Below are 14946 nucleotides of genomic sequence, written 5' to 3'. Positions count from 1 at the left end.
CCCCCGCCGCCCGCCTGCAGGGCGTCTGGGGCCGGAGACTCCTGCAGGAAGAGCTCCCGTCGATGGCTGTGACTCTCCAGGTTGGGCCCGCGGGGCGGGAACTTCTTGCGTGAGAGTCGCAGGTACTTGTGGGCCTTGCGTGGCTTGCGGAGCGGGAAGGGCAGGGTGGGCACCAAGGGGCCCTTGTCCACCAGCTCGGGCGCCCCTGCCTTGACCACCCCCTCGGGGCTCCCGCTGGCGAGTGGGCGAGCCAGGGAGAAGCAGAGCTTCTCCTTGCCCGCGGCCTTGTGGGAGCTCCGCAGATCCATACTGTACAGCCGCTGCGGGGGCAAGCCAGGGCACGGCGGGGCCGCCCTGCTCCCACCACTGCCACCTCTGCTCATGCTGTTCCAGCCCAGTGCCCTTCCCGGCCTGCCACCCACTCCCCCACAGAGCAGCCAGCACCTCCACCCCAGCCCAGAGGGCTGCCCCCACCAGCCCCAGCCGGGCCAGTCCTCTGGGCCTCACAGCGCCATGTCCTCCTGCCAGGGCCAGGAGGTAGGGGACTGCTGCGCTTATTCTTTGCTGCACAGCAGGGGAGCAAAGAAACGGAAAACTGACCACGAGAAAACCACCTGGACAGACGGCGCAGGGACACTGAGGAGGCGCTGCTGCAGGACGGGACCTGCTTATAAAGGCCCTCCCACACGAAGAGCCAGCGGGCAGGGCGGGGGTGTGAGGTAGGGGCAACGCCAGCACTGCGTACCCTAAGACCAGAGCCAGGGACCGCGTTCGGCCCGCAGCCTGCATTCTCGTGCCTCCACCTCACCCCACCCCCGGGCACCTCCCTGGGCCAGGTCTCTGCAGGCTTCCTGCTCGCCCTGGTGAAAAGCAGCCGGGGGCATGTTCGTCTACCAGCCAAGGGCTGGAGTGATTTGGGGGTTTGTCTTGTTAACTTCGGGGAGGATTTACATGAATCCAAGACAGAAGCCCAGGGCCACGACATTGGGAGATTCTGGATCATTCAGGGACAGCACCTTCTACCACCACCTGTCACCATGCAAGAGCTCCAAGGAAAGTGAGGCCATCTGGGGCCTGGGAGTCAAATACCCCCGAGGCAGGCCAGAGACGATGCACAGGTTCCATTCCAGGCTCGCCTGCTAATGCCTGCGCAGGTCACAAGGTGGTTGCTAGGGTGACAGGAGGGGACTGGGACGCTGCAGTGTCTGGGAGGCTAATCCCTTGTGCAGTGTCGCCAAAACCCACTCCTCCCACCTGGCCAGGAGGCCACCACAGGCCCAGGGAACTCTCCTACTGTTCTGGGGCAGACTCCGTTCTACACCACGCATCAGCATCACGGGAGAACGACAGCTGCTGAAAGGGGCCCTGAGGGCCAAGGGCGGGTCTGGGTTTGCACCCTGCTGTGGGGCCTCGGTAAACGACCTCCGACCTCCTTTGCAGAATGAAGACACGCAGTACCAGCCTCCTCCCCACAGCTGCCAATTGCACCTGCTCCTGGGCTTCCCACACGTAATGCTGGGTCACCAGACACCGTGGCCTCTTCCTTGCTCTCTCCCTGGGTCACGCACTCGGGGGAAGCTGGGGCCATACTGTGAGGACACCGTGGGGCCACTCGAGCGGCCCGAGGGAGAGGGTCCTGTGGGGAAGAGCCAGCTCAGACGCAGAACCTCCAGCCCCATCCTGACGTCCCCAACCGGAAGCACCGCAGAGCCAGCTAAGTGCTCTCGAGCCTCCCCAGCCCTGGGCTGTGATGAGTCTCGTTACTGTCAGTTGCCACGTCGGGGCGATTTATTACACAGCATCCGATGGCTTGTACCACCCCCGAGGGTTGGGTGTGCAGGCCACGTGCCCGCATATAAAGCTCACAGGGCACAGCAGCCCCGTGTCTGGCAGAGGCCACTTCCTCCCCAGGACCCAATCCACACCAAACCCACGGAACACCTGCCGCAGAGAGGAGCCGCAGGTGCTCTGGCAGCCGCCTAGGTGGTCTCTAGTCAAGGCGGGCCATGTTGCACGTGGGCTTCAAATGCCCAGGTAGGCCTCTTAGGTGAAGGACAGCAGGTACTGTTACCATGCACACCCGTGTCTGGCAGAGGCCACTTCCTCCCCAGGACCCAATCCACACCAAACCCACGGAACACCTGCCGCAGAGAGGAGCCGCAGGTGCTCTGGCAGCCGCCTAGGTGGTCTCTAGTCAAGGCGGGCCATGTTGCACGTGGGCTTCAAATGCCCAGGTAGGCCTCTTAGGTGAAGGACAGCAGGTACTGTTACCATGCACCCCCTTGACAGGTGATCGAACCCCCACTCGGATTTTCGGGAGGGCTGCCTAGGGTCCTGTCACCGGGCCCCTTCAAGCTCAGCCTGCTTTTCACTACCAACCAGGGAAGTTGGTACGGAGCCCCCAGGACCTAAGAGGCAGATACCCGAATGTCAGAGACCAGAGCCCCACCTGACAGAGGACTGGAAAAGACTGCACCCGAGGGGCTGGCTTTTTCCCACTCAGAAAGGACACGTTTCTAGGAGGCTGACCTGCAGCTCCGGAACCGAGTCTCCCTCAGCTGCACTCTCAAACCCCAGGCTCCGGTGCCTTCTCACTAGAGCTGGCGTGGCGGTTCCGCCAACATTCCAGTGTTGTGCTGGGGGTTCTGGGCACCCAGGGCTCACTTCCGAGACTCCAGGTTTTTAGCTTCGAGGCCTCTGTCAGCCACACTCCACCCTGCCTCCCTCCATGGTGTCTCCGACCTGCACCAGCCCACACTCGGGCTTTCCGAATTTTCACAGAAGATCCCCAACCAAGTTCCCCCCACGGTGCCCTGGGCCGTGCTGGGGAGGGGGGGCCAGGGAGCAGCTCACTGAGCCAGTGCCCAGGCAAGTGGGGAGGGTGGGGGCCTGCAGCTGGGCAGGGGGAGGAAGGAGGCACAGCAGGCTGGGTTACCTGCAGCAGAAGCCGCTTGGGTTTCGGACCTCTCTTCCTATACCCCGATGCTCGGTCTCTCTCCTCCCTGGGGTGCGATGCAGGCGGCAGAAGAAAAGGAAACACTGGTGACATCGAAGGGATGTGAGATGTCCGCCCCACCCTCCCTCTGCCATCTGCCATCTGCCAGGAGCTAGCCCCTCCGCCCAGCCCGTCCCCCCGGTCTTTCCTGTTGCTCTCCTGCGGCTTTTCAAGGAGCTCAGACTTCTGGGATCAGTCTTCCCCTCTGTCTCGGTCACTAAGGTGGGACTTGAGGAGCTCCCAAGTCCGTGGGTCTTGACTGGCTCCAGGGCCCCGCTAGGGCTCTGCTCTAGTGGCTGGGGGGGCCCCCCCGCGCGGTTTCGGACCTCTCTTCCTATACCCCGATGCTCGGTCTCTCTCCTCCCTGGGGTGCGATGCAGGCGGCAGAAGAAAAGGAAACACTGGTGACATCGAAGGGATGTGAGATGTCCGCCCCACCCTCCCTCTGCCATCTGCCATCTGCCAGGAGCTAGCCCCTCCGCCCAGCCCGTCCCCCCGGTCTTTCCTGTTGCTCTCCTGCGGCTTTTCAAGGAGCTCAGACTTCTGGGATCAGTCTTCCCCTCTGTCTCGGTCACTAAGGTGGGACTTGAGGAGCTCCCAAGTCCGTGGGTCTTGCCTGGCTCCAGGGCCCCGCTAGGGCTCTGCTCTAGTGGCTGGAGATCCCCCCAGGTGCAGCTCCAGCTGCTACTCTACGAGGTTCGTAGGTAGACCTGACGCTCCAACCTGCTCCACAGTCGCTGGAGCCAGAGGGAGGGTGGACCCTTCGGTAAGCGAAGCTCTGCCCAGATTTCCCCACGTGGAATCTTGTGGGGTGTACCGGACAGGCTCCTGTCTGTCTGCTCGGCTAGTCAGGCAGGGGACCAGACTGTGCCTAATGCCCAGGAGAGGCCAGACTCTCCGCTGGGTGTCTTCCCTGCACCTCAGCACGTGGCAACTGGGACACGTTACAGAGCAACACGGCACACGCCAGGCAGGATGACCAGATGCCATGCAGTGCAAGGTGGGGAGTGCAGAGCCGCTGTGCTCTGCTCCTCCCCGTTCATCCTGTCCACACTGGCCGTGGCCCCGCCATGGAGGCCACGCGGAGGCCAGTTCTCCCCTTCCGCTCCCCTTACTGGTTGTGTGGCCTGAGGCCAGCCTCTGCCTGAGCCCAGCGATGGATCGCATGGTGTCTACTTCAAACGCCCGACTGTCCTCCAGGCAGGAGTCAGCCCCTCCTGGGCGCCAGCCTCCAGGGCAGCAGGGGAGGGCCCTTTGTGCAGGATGGGAACCCAGCCCTGTGACACTTGCCCACTACTATCTTCGCCCATCCCAAGACACTCCTCAGGACTCTCCCACACGCCACAACCCTTCTGGACCACGGCCCCACTGAGCACCCAGAAAGCAGAGGGAAGCTGGGACTCCGAGTTTTAAAGGAAAACAATGACGTGTGTCCTGTGACTGGACAACGGGAACCCTGAGGGGGCAGAGAGAACACAGCCACGGGGCAGAGAGAAGCAACGCCTGGGGCCGGGCCCTGGGCTGAGTCCTCGTGCTGGTCCCCAGTCGGGAGGCATCTGGACAGGCCCCTTCACTCCTCAGAGCCTAGCCTCCTCCTCTGGATGAACCCCTCAGCCTGGTCTCAGGGGCCGTAAATGGCCCCCCGTCCTGCAGGGTCGGGGAGAGCCTGGGGAATGGTCGACTGCTCAGAGTCCAGCGCAGCACAGCAGAGGACAGAGGCAGATGCCACCAGGGCCACTCGGAGCTGGCCCAGCGGGACAGGCCAGAGCCACACGGCCGGTGTCAAGGCCCACCAAAGGCTCCAGCCTTGCAGGAGCATCGCCGTCTCTCCTTCCCTTGGAGAGAGCCTAGAGGGCCCCCCTCTCGGACCTGTCACTGCGAGCGCTGCAGCTACCGCTGCCCCTCCACGCACGGGACACAGCTCTTCACTGCAACTGCAACCTCGGCCTTGGGGGGACTCGGGTGTTATTAGGGGTGACCCATTTCCCAGCGGAGACTGAGGCGTGGGCGAGTAAAGGAAGTGGCATCACCCAGCCGCAGGACACTAAGCGGGGTCCTCGCTGCCCTGGAACCAGGTGCTCTCCACCTTCCTCCCCCACCTGCACTCAGGCCGGCCTGCCCGGGTCAGACACCCCTGCCCTGCCCCCGGACCCTGGCTCAGGGCCAGCCAGCAGCAGGCCAGGCCCCCTTACTTCTCCTCATAGGCCATGACGAGGCGGGGGTCCAGGATGTGCTCTTCCGGCTCCCACGTGCTGTACCTGGGAGAGGAAGGAGAGGTCAGCGCCACTCTGCTCCCCCACCCCCCGGTTACAGCGGCAGGGCTGTACCCCATTCTGGTCAGGTGTGACCGTCACCCACTCCAAGGAGCCAAACTCAGCTGGCCTGCGGGGCCTCGGATGACACCTGAGCTCCCTTTCCATGCCATGCCACAATCCAACCGAGTCTGACTCCTGATCGGAACCCACGTTCCTGAGACCCTCGGGGTGCCTGGAGGAGAGCAGACCCACCAGGTCCCTGACATCCTTCCCGGGGAGCAGAGCGAGTGTGGAGCCACACCACTGGGTTCAAATCCCAGCTCTGCCCCGGCTGGCTGTGCAACTTCCTGGTTCTGCACCTCAATTCCCCACCTGGGCAGGACTCAGGCTGCCTGACGCATCCATCTAAGTGTCAGAGCAGGGCCTGCTGCTGCCATCCCCCCCTGCCTTGCAGCCCCGGACCACAAGGCCTCTGAACACACGACATCTCCGGTCTCTAGCCTGGTGTGGCAGGGAGCTGGGAAATGTTCGGTGACCAAATGGTCCAGCACCCCCATGGCAGGTCCCCCAGAATGTTGACATGGCTCTTCACCACCCTCAGACCAGAGCGCTCCCCACAGGGACAGCACAGCAGTCCCAGAGCTCAGCAGTCTGTGGCAGCACCGTGGCGACACCAGCCACCTCCTAGCCCTACCTGCACTCAGTCGGCACCTGCCTTTAAAGCAGCTCAGGAGTTTTCCTTTATTTTAAAAGCCACTTTACAACTTCCATAAATAGAAAATCCAGTATTGAATACAAATATTAAAAGTTTTTAATTAAAAAATATACACACGGGGGCCAGCAGGTGGGATGGTGGTTAAAGTGCTGGACTCCCACAGGGTCAACCATAGTTCAAGTCTTGGACCTGGAGGCTTGCTTTCTCATTCTCTCTCTGGTCAAATCTTAAAAAATAATAAGGATGACTAAAATGAAATAAAATAATTACTTAAAAAAATACATATATGGGGTTGGCAGGTGGTGTGGTGACTAAGGGTGCTGGACTCCCACATAGCTGACCGTGGTTCGAATCCTGAACCTGATGGCTTGCTTTCTCCCTTTCTCTTCCTCTCTGATCAAATTAAAATAAATGAATAAGTAAATAAAATAACTAAAATAATAAACAAATACTTTAAAAAAGTGCACATATGGGAGGCCAGCAAGTGCTGTGGCAGTTAAGGTGGATTCCCAAATGGCTGACCATGGTTTGAGTCCTAGATCAGGTGACTTGAAAATCACACTAGGTGCATGTGCGTGCACGCCCAAAATCCCAGGAGGAGAATGGAGAAGGGACTGCAGCGTGGCCATCACCCCTGGGGGGGAGGTGTGATTTCTCACTTTCGCTCTCTGTCTCTCTCCTGTGAGCACATGCACCCTATGGAAAAAGCCTAAAAATATTACATATAGATAAATACATACAAAGTACATACATAAGACATACATGCACAGGGCTAGCCCTTTAGCTCAGTGGTTGGGCGAGCCAGATCCCAAGTGGCTGATCATAGTTGGAATGGCAGCCCCAGTGACTTCAGAAACATGTGGGGTGCGCATGTGTGCGTGCTCAAAATCCCAAAAGAAGGGAGAAATGGAGGAGGAAGGACTGCCGCACGGCCATGCCCCTGGGGGGGGTGCTTTCTCCCTCCTCTCTGGTGAGTGCAAGTGCCCTCCGGTAACAAAAGATGGAAATGTACACATCTAAATGTATACATACACAAACAAACGTACACAGCACAAGACAGGGCCTGCTGCATGGCTGGTGGTAAGACAGCTGGATCCACATGGCCAACCAGACAGTTTGAGCCCAGGACCCTGCAGCTTGAGAAACGTGTCAGGCACATGCGCGTGTGGTATGTGCATGCCCAAAATCATGAAAGGAGGGAGATGGGGAGGGGGCTGTGGCATGACCACTCTCCTCGGGTTGGGGTGTTTTCTCCTCTCCCTCTGTCTCTCTCCTGCTGGTGCACTATGCCCTCTAGGGGAAAAAAAAAAAAAAGCTAGCCAGTGGTGTGGTAGCTAATGGCAGCGAGATCCCGCACTTTGCGAGGCCTGAACCCAGCGGACTGAGGAAACACAGCGGTGTACGTGTGCGCATGCGCAGAATCCTGGAAGGAGGGAGAAATAGAGGGCTGCAGACACTGCAGATGTGGCCATCCCCAATGGGGGAAGGGGCTCTTTCTCACTTTCCCTTTCTCTCTGTCTCTCTCTCTGCCAAGTACAGGCACCCTTTTGTTAAACAAACAAAAAAACCAAAGTGATGCTCTAAGACCCCAGCTGATGGCTCTGGATCAGGAGGGTGAAGGGGTATTAGGAAGCAGGAGGAGGCCAGGCAGGCCTGCCCCAGCTGCCCCCTGGTCAGCTCAGCTCGTCCTTATGAGGCTGTCCTGGCATGAATCTCATGGTCTTTACACAAGTTCAACCTCCAGCAACAGGCTGCCCAGGACGGGATGCCCTCCCCTCCTTCCACTACCACTTGGACACGTTGCTTCGAGGCCCGCAGGTGGGCTCCCACAATGAAGGCCCAGGCCTTGGGCACCACACAGCCCTTCCCCCTAGCGGCAGACCAGCCTGACCTCCTTCTGGGGTGCCCTGGTCCTGTAGCTTTCCCTGACATGCAAGACACACCTCCCCCTCCCAGCCCTCTGCTCCCAGGGCCTTCGACGGCACCCTCTCCAGTGCTCTGGAGTGATGTGGAATGCGCCGCAGACTCATGCTCGCTCGCTCGCCCGGCAGAAAGCTGAAAGAGCAAAGCTGGGTACAGCCCACGCTATGGGCAGCCAGAGGCTGCAGACTCTAAGCCTCCCTCCTCCCCAAGGTTGAGCGTCTTCAATTGGCACACTAAGAAGGGGACTCCGTGTTCTTCCTGTGTGGTCTGCCTCACCCTCTCTCTGCCCTGCCCTCCTCCCCACTGCCCTGCCCGTTTCTTGCTGATGTAGCTGCTACGATTCCTGGCAAGTCCCTACTCTTCTCTGGACCTCGATTTCCTCATCTTGAGACAAACCACCGCCAGGGCAGTGAGAGCAGGTGCGCAGACCTCCTCCAGGTACTCCCTCCTTCCTAAGGCTCTGACCAGGTAGGTGCTTAAGATTACTGGCCCTGTTTTACAGATGGAGAAACGGAGGCAAAGAGGTTAACGGAGGTGCCCAAGGTCACTGAGCCCGTAAGTGGCCAACCTCACTGCATCTGCCCGGGGGAGGAGCATGGCCTGAATGGCCCCAGGCCGGCACACAGCGGAGCACAGAAAGGCCAGATTCCGGGGGGCTGGTTTCTGGCTGAGGCCGCGGGGCCTGAGGGGTGCAGGGTCAGCCTCGGCGGCCTCGCCCTGCTCGGTGCTCCGCTGGTGCGTCTCAACCTCTCCGAACGCCACGCCGCGCCCTCCGCAGTGCCGGGAGCCCCTGCCAGAGACACGCCGAGGTCCAGGCAGGGTGGGCGGTGGGCACTGAGCGCGGCCCCGTTGCGGGGAAGCAGGGGGCGCAGGGCCGCCCACTGTCCCGCCCCCAGCCGGGCGGCCGCGCGCACGTACGCACGGGGCGGGGCGCGCAGGCTCGAGATAAACACGGCCACGTGACCGCCCCGCCCAGCGGCTCGGGTAAACAAGCTCCCGGCGCTGCGCCCGAGCCCGAGCCCCCAGCTACGCAGGCGCAAGCCTTGCCGGTGGGGGGGTGGGAGTGGCGGGGGGGGGTGGGGAGGTGAGAGGGTCCCCACAGCACCCAGCCAGCCTGTGGTGAGGGTGCGGGTGGGGGGGCTGCCAAGCTGTGACGCAGGCGTCCAGGGGTCCCAGTCTTCCCCTCCAGTAAAGCTGCCCCAGAAGAGAAGCGCTAAGGTGGACTCATGTCCAGACTGCCAGGTGCAGCATTAAGCAAGTGACCCCACTAATCTGGGCTTGCATCCTGAACAGGGGCCACCGACAGTCCCTGTTGCCTGGGGCAGTTGTGAAGATGGTTGTGAAGATGAGATGCAGTGCAGTGTGGAACAAATAAAAGCGAAAGCGTTCATTAAACCCCAGCCTTGCAGGAGGAAGGCCCCTCTGCCCCGCTGGTGCTAATGAACCGCATCTTGTCTCAGGCAGTCTTCCGCAGGCCCTGTAGGACTAGGGCCAGTTTTACAGATGGAGACGTGGAGGCACAGGGAGGCTGAGGACACTGCCCTAGGTGGCATAGCTGGTACTCTACACAAGCAGAGATGGCAGGCAAGGAATGGCCAGGCTTCAAAGCCTGATAAGGTCCCATGGAACTGGCCCAAAGCCCAACAGAGGAGACTCCTGACTGCCTTTGGTGGAGCTTAGCTGGGCCCACTCATTAGACGACAGTTCTCTGGAACCAGTCCTTCCTGAAAGGTGCAGAGCATCGTGGTGGGAAAGGCCTGAAAAGGGGGTGGGGTGTCTGGGTTTCTGGGGTGCAGCGAGCACCTAGAGCTGACAGTTGATCATCCTTTGCCCTGCACCCCAGCCCCGTGCCGTTGGCTGTGCCTTCCAGGTGGGGCAGGACAGCCCTTCTGCCGCATCTGCTGGACAGGAAGGGCAGTTACAGGTGTGGGGGGAGCAGATAGGCGAAGCACATGATGGCTGCACGGCCGGGCACCGAGCCAGTGACCATGTACACTGGTGTCACCGGTGTCGTTACGGGTGTCAGTAGACTTCTCCCTGCCCAGAGGTGAGTGGCTGACTCCCGAGCAGGAGAATCTGCCAGGTTGGCACTGCCCCGCTAAGGCTCCAGGACCTGGAGGAAGCAGCCCAATCAATTACCCTTCCCTCCCTCCCCCTCAGCCTCTTCAAGCCAGACCCTGAGGAGGGAGACCGATGACACAGCTCCTCACAGAGCGGCTGGCCCCCTGCTCTGCCCCGATGAACCTGTCTGCCCTGTGAGGGGAGGGTGGTTAACAGCCACACCTGCCCTGTACAGGGGAAGGCCATGAATGGCATGAACTGGGTGCTATCCTGGTGTGGGGCTGGCAGTTCTGTTTTCATAATGGTCTCCCCTCTTTGGGCCTGTTTTCCCCAGCTGAAGAATGAGGACTGGTTTCTGAGGACACTCTGAGCTCCTCTGAAGGACTGAATCCTCTAGGTCCCTTTCCTGACCGGGGGACCCGAAAACGAAGCCCAGAGGCCTTCATAGTGAGCTCTGTGTTAGCAGACATTTCCTGAGCTGGCCAGGCTGAGCGAGCCCTGTAACATATCTGTCCTCTAATCCGCACGACACCCACGAGGAGGCTCATCACTCCAATTCCAAGACAAGGAAGTGGAGGCCCACCACGCAGAGACCTGACCAAGGACAGCCAGGCTGGCACCCAGGACCTAAGTGTGGGGGAGCCACAAGGCGTCCTCAGGTCATCTGGTCCAACGGGGCTTCCAGAATCCCCTTGGTGGTCACAAGAGGCAGTCCTGAGTGTCCACCTGGTGGTCTCAGCATGCTGGGAAACAAGGGAGCCCAGGGTCAGGGCACAGGCCCGCACAGACGAGGAGGGCCTCTGCTCCCAGAGCGCTGTCTCTCCCCTCTGGACTGGAGTGCTCAGCAGCAGGTTATCCACAGTTAGGATGAGAAGGGGAGGAGGGACTTCGCAGTAACAAGAGCCTCATTTAGGGGAATAAAATCCTTCAAATGGTGGAATCTGCAGAGATCGAAAGATAGCCAACTTTGCCTTGCAGGCCACAGGGTGGTAACCCCAGCTCCAGTGCACACAGTGAGGCCCAGGGAGTCGGGCCCCTGCTGGCCACCTGGGCAGCTTCCGGTCCTCACTCTCTCACTCCGTACTACTGTCCCTTGCCTGGCCAGAAGTCTACCTTTTCTTGTTTTGTTTTTGCTATCAGCCATGTATACTGGCCAGAGAGAGAGAGGGGGAGAGTGAGAAATCACCCCCTGGGGGCATGACCGTGCTTCAATCTCTTCTCTTCCATTCTCCTGTGGGATTTTAGGTACGCACGCATGCGTGCTTTTCAAGCTGCTGGGTTTGGGACTTGAACCTTGGAGCAGGCCATATGGAATCCGGCAGCCCTGTCATTGCCACCTGCTGGCCCCAGAAGTCTACTTCTGACCAGCCCAGTGGAGGGTGTCTGGGAAGCAGAGTGTGTGTGGGGTGTGTGTGCAGGACCAGCGCACGTGCTATCTCCGTGCCGGCCACCAACCCCAGTTGCCAGGATACCTATGGGTCCCCCGGAACAAACGCCCAAGTCCTTCACTCCGTGACAGAGTGGCCTGTCCAAGAAGCACAGGGCTGGAGTTGTGACTCGGTTCACAGAGAGGAAGGCTGAGGCACTGTGGGCGCTTTCCCTCTGCTGGGTCCTCACCAGCCCCCAGAATGCCTCCAGGACCCAGTACCAGGTGAGTTCCCCTGCACCCGCCACGCCACGTGCCAGCACGACAGACAGCTCCAGCCACAGGGGAGGCTCTGGACAGAGGGGCTTCCAGGGGTCTGTCACCAAGGGTCAGGGCAGGGGGAGGCCAGCGTCATCCTTCCACAACACAAACACACACACACCCCTCCCTGCTGAGGGGTGCCTGGCTGGTGAGAGGGTTCGATCAGGTCTCAGCAAGAGAGGTGAGCAAGTGGGAGATGAGACCCAGCTCCCTGCCCCCAACTCTGTGATGGGATGGGGCACGGCACAGAGACCTGAAAGTGGGAGGGCCTCCTCGTTCAAGTTCCAACTCTGCCTACTCTTGCTGTGTGACCTGGGGCAAGCTGCTTACCCTCTCTGAGCTTGCTTTCTCATCTTGGAAGATCACAAGACACCTACCTCACAAGGCTGAGTGGGCAGCTACTCTGGAGACTGAAAGGTGCCACTCAGAGGCCAGGTGGACTCATGCTCTGTCCCCGGCTAGGTGGCACTGAAGTCTCACGGTCCATGGCCTGCTCCTTGCTCACCCGGTGCTCTGCACTTGCTGTGACTTGGGGATTCGCTCCCCTAGCCAACAGCTGTCTCTGAAGCCAAGATGTGGGGCCTTCACCACCTAGCTGCCAGAAAACCCGGCGGAGGAGGGGGGAGAAGCACCAACCCTTGACCCTCGCATGCTGCAAGCCCCTGAGTTGGCAGAGGGGAACTGAGGCCCAGAGGAGAGCTGATGTCAACGAGGCCGCTGTCCAGTGATGACAGCAGGTGGAGCTAAACACTGGGTGGGGGAGGTGGCAAAGGCAGGTGGAGGGACAAACGAGTAGACAGACAGACAGACACCCAGAAGCCTTACTTTGGGGGCCATCCTTTCCACTTCACCAGGTATTCGACTTTACCCTGGAAGAGAGAGAAGCAGCCACGGTGAGGTGCACAGGAGTCTCCAGCCAGGGCAGGGCATGAGTCCCCTCTGCAGACGGGAGTCCCTGCACACCCTCTCCCAGATCCTCAGCTCCTACATGACCACCCCGACTGCTCCCCCAGAGCACACAGTGCTCCCCCAGAGCACACAGTGCAGCTGGCCCCAGGTTTCTCTGGGCACCTGTGGCCCTCGCTCAGAACGCACGTCACACATGGGGAACCCTCCCCATCCCCAGTGTGGGGGCCACACAGGACCGGGTGTATATGGCCAAAGACCCACCGTGGCGAGTCCTGACACCACAGTCATGATTCTGACCTTCCTTTTGGGACGGAAGCCTCTCTGGGCCCTAGAAAACCACTCCCTGGGTGTTCCCTTTTTTCTTCCCAAGACTCTGGCCCTCCCATCTGGGTCTCAGAGCGGCTGCCTCTGTGTGGAGGCCACAGGCCAGTGACTTCAGGACTCCAGGACCCAGGATCTGGGAGAAGACTGATAAATGTCCACCTTCGGAAAAGGGGGTGGGCCCTCCGGCTGTCAGAACCAGAGCCAGGGCCCTCCCTCTCTCACAGGGCACAGAGACCTTTAAGAAAGTCTCCACGGCCTCATAGTCGAGGCAGCCAGATTCCATGCGGCTGACCCCACAACCTCAGTCCTGGAGCTGGCAGCTCGGAAAAAAGGCCAGGCTCAAGTGCCTGCGTGCCCAAAATCCGGAAAAGAGAGAGAAATGGAGGGGAAGGGACTATGGCTGCCCATGCCCAGGGCTGCTTTCTTCCTCTCCCTCTCTAGCATCACCAAGGCGCCCTCTAGCAAAAATTGGGGGAAAAAAAAGTTTACAGCCCAACTCCATCCCACCCAACTCCATCCCACAGTTGAAGCCTCGCACACCAGGACGTTAGGACCAAGCAGGGCACCTTCTCAGACACGTTCCCTGGCCGCCCTCTGTGCTGCTGTTCCCCCAGCACCTTCTGGAAGGATTCTGTACCTATTTCCTCATTCACTGTGAGCCTCCTCTGCCAGGCCAGCTCCGTGGGGAAGGAATGCATCCCTGGGGCTGGCCGTAATAGATCCTCAATAAACGTTCTGAGTGACTGGCTGCAGGAAGGATGGCCTCACTCCTCACTCCTGGCCCGGTCCTCAGGCCCCAGTGCAGAAGGGGCAAGGCTGCACCTGCACAGGCTTCTGCATGGAAAGCACTAGGCTTTGTGGAATAAATTAGTCCTTTTTTAAGTGGAGGAAACCCTGGGGGAGGGAAAAGGAGATAGAGCTCAACCCTAGCGGAGGTGGGAGAAGAAAACAGCTCATGGCCAGGATTGAGTTTTCTCCACGGCAGGAAGATGGGCTGGCCAGGAGCCACTGAAGCTCCTGCTCCACCTCGATCTCTAACTTGGTGACCTTCAGCAGGTCACTTCCCTGCCCGGGCCTCAGTTTCTGCCTCTGTCAAATGGGAGGAGGTGACTGCTCAGTCACTCCCAGTCTGCCATTGGACACTGACAAGGGGCTGCAGGGAGAAGAGGGAAAAGGTGGGGATGATCACCAAGAGAGGAACTTCCCCAAGTCCAACCTCCTCTCTCAAGTGAAAGACCACTTGGCAAACATGTGCACAGGAAGTGGAGACCCCAGGCAGGGATGGCCCAGGTCCAGCTTGGAGGTGACCTTCCTGAGCCCAGCAGAACCGAGGCCTCCTTAAAATGCAGAGTGTACGTTTCCCAGGCAAGGCAGGAGGGGCGGAGCTTCGAGGATGCCCAGCGCTGGAGGTGTGGCTTCAGAGTGGTTGGGGGAGGTTCAGAGTTCAGATTTCCAGGATGCCCCAGAACTGGAGGGGCTGGCAGTTGGGGGGAGGGGCGGGGAAGAGGCGTGCACTGCGGGGTTGGGACCGGAAAAGGTCAAAGTCCAGAAGAAAAACTTAAGAGGCAGGAGGTGGCTTTCCCAAAGCTCCGCCTCCAACTTCCAAGGACTTGGTACCAAGAGGCCAGAGTCCCGAGTTCAAGACCCTGCTCTGACCCTAACACACTAGGCAAGTCGTTTCTCAACTGGGGCCTCAGTTTCCCCATATTTAGAATGAAAGGAAGACGAAGGAGATGGAGCTCAGAAGCCCTACAGTCCGACCTTAACCTCCAGCTCAGGCGGGCTCAACTCCTCCAGCGTTCCAGGGCAACAACTTTTATTCTGCTCGCCCTACCCAGTGGGAGGGAAACTGAGGCAGAGCTGCTTGAGCCCTCCACCCCACTTTCCCCCTTGTCCCCTAGTGTAGAGGGGGCGGTGCTGGGGACCAGAGGGGACCCCATAGGGGTCCCGGGAGCCGCCCGGGGCAGCCTCACCTTCCTCACGCGCTTCTTCCGGATGCTTTCCACAGCGAACACCTGCTCGCCGATGGCTGACAGCTCCATGCGGGGCGGCGGGCGAGCGGGCCCGGGGCCGGGCC

At 60.1% G+C, this 14946-nt stretch overlaps 1 protein-coding gene across 11 annotated transcripts in view; it reads right to left on the bottom strand.

The window, feature by feature from the left end:
- The window catches only part of CBX7 (chromobox 7), a gene marked incomplete at its 5' end in the record, with an annotated part of 16886 nt that extends 1940 nt beyond the window's left edge, over positions 1 to 14946 (bottom strand). For 2 of the 11 annotated variants that reach the window (XM_027772756.1, XM_027772758.1), the window contains 6 exon segments: positions 273 to 320; positions 1489 to 1636; positions 2936 to 3002; positions 5188 to 5253; positions 12462 to 12505; positions 14843 to 14946. In XM_027772756.1, coding sequence (XP_027628557.1) covers positions 273 to 320; positions 1489 to 1636; positions 2936 to 3002; positions 5188 to 5253; positions 12462 to 12505; positions 14843 to 14946 — 477 coding nt within the window. 11 annotated transcript variants of the gene reach the window in all.

The sequence above is a fragment of the Tupaia chinensis genome, unplaced genomic scaffold (genome assembly GCF_000334495.1).
Source record: "Tupaia chinensis unplaced genomic scaffold, TupChi_1.0 Scaffold000294_5, whole genome shotgun sequence".
NCBI classification, from domain to species: domain Eukaryota; kingdom Metazoa; phylum Chordata; class Mammalia; order Scandentia; family Tupaiidae; genus Tupaia; species Tupaia belangeri.
This window is presented reverse-complemented; position numbering and strand designations above follow the sequence as displayed.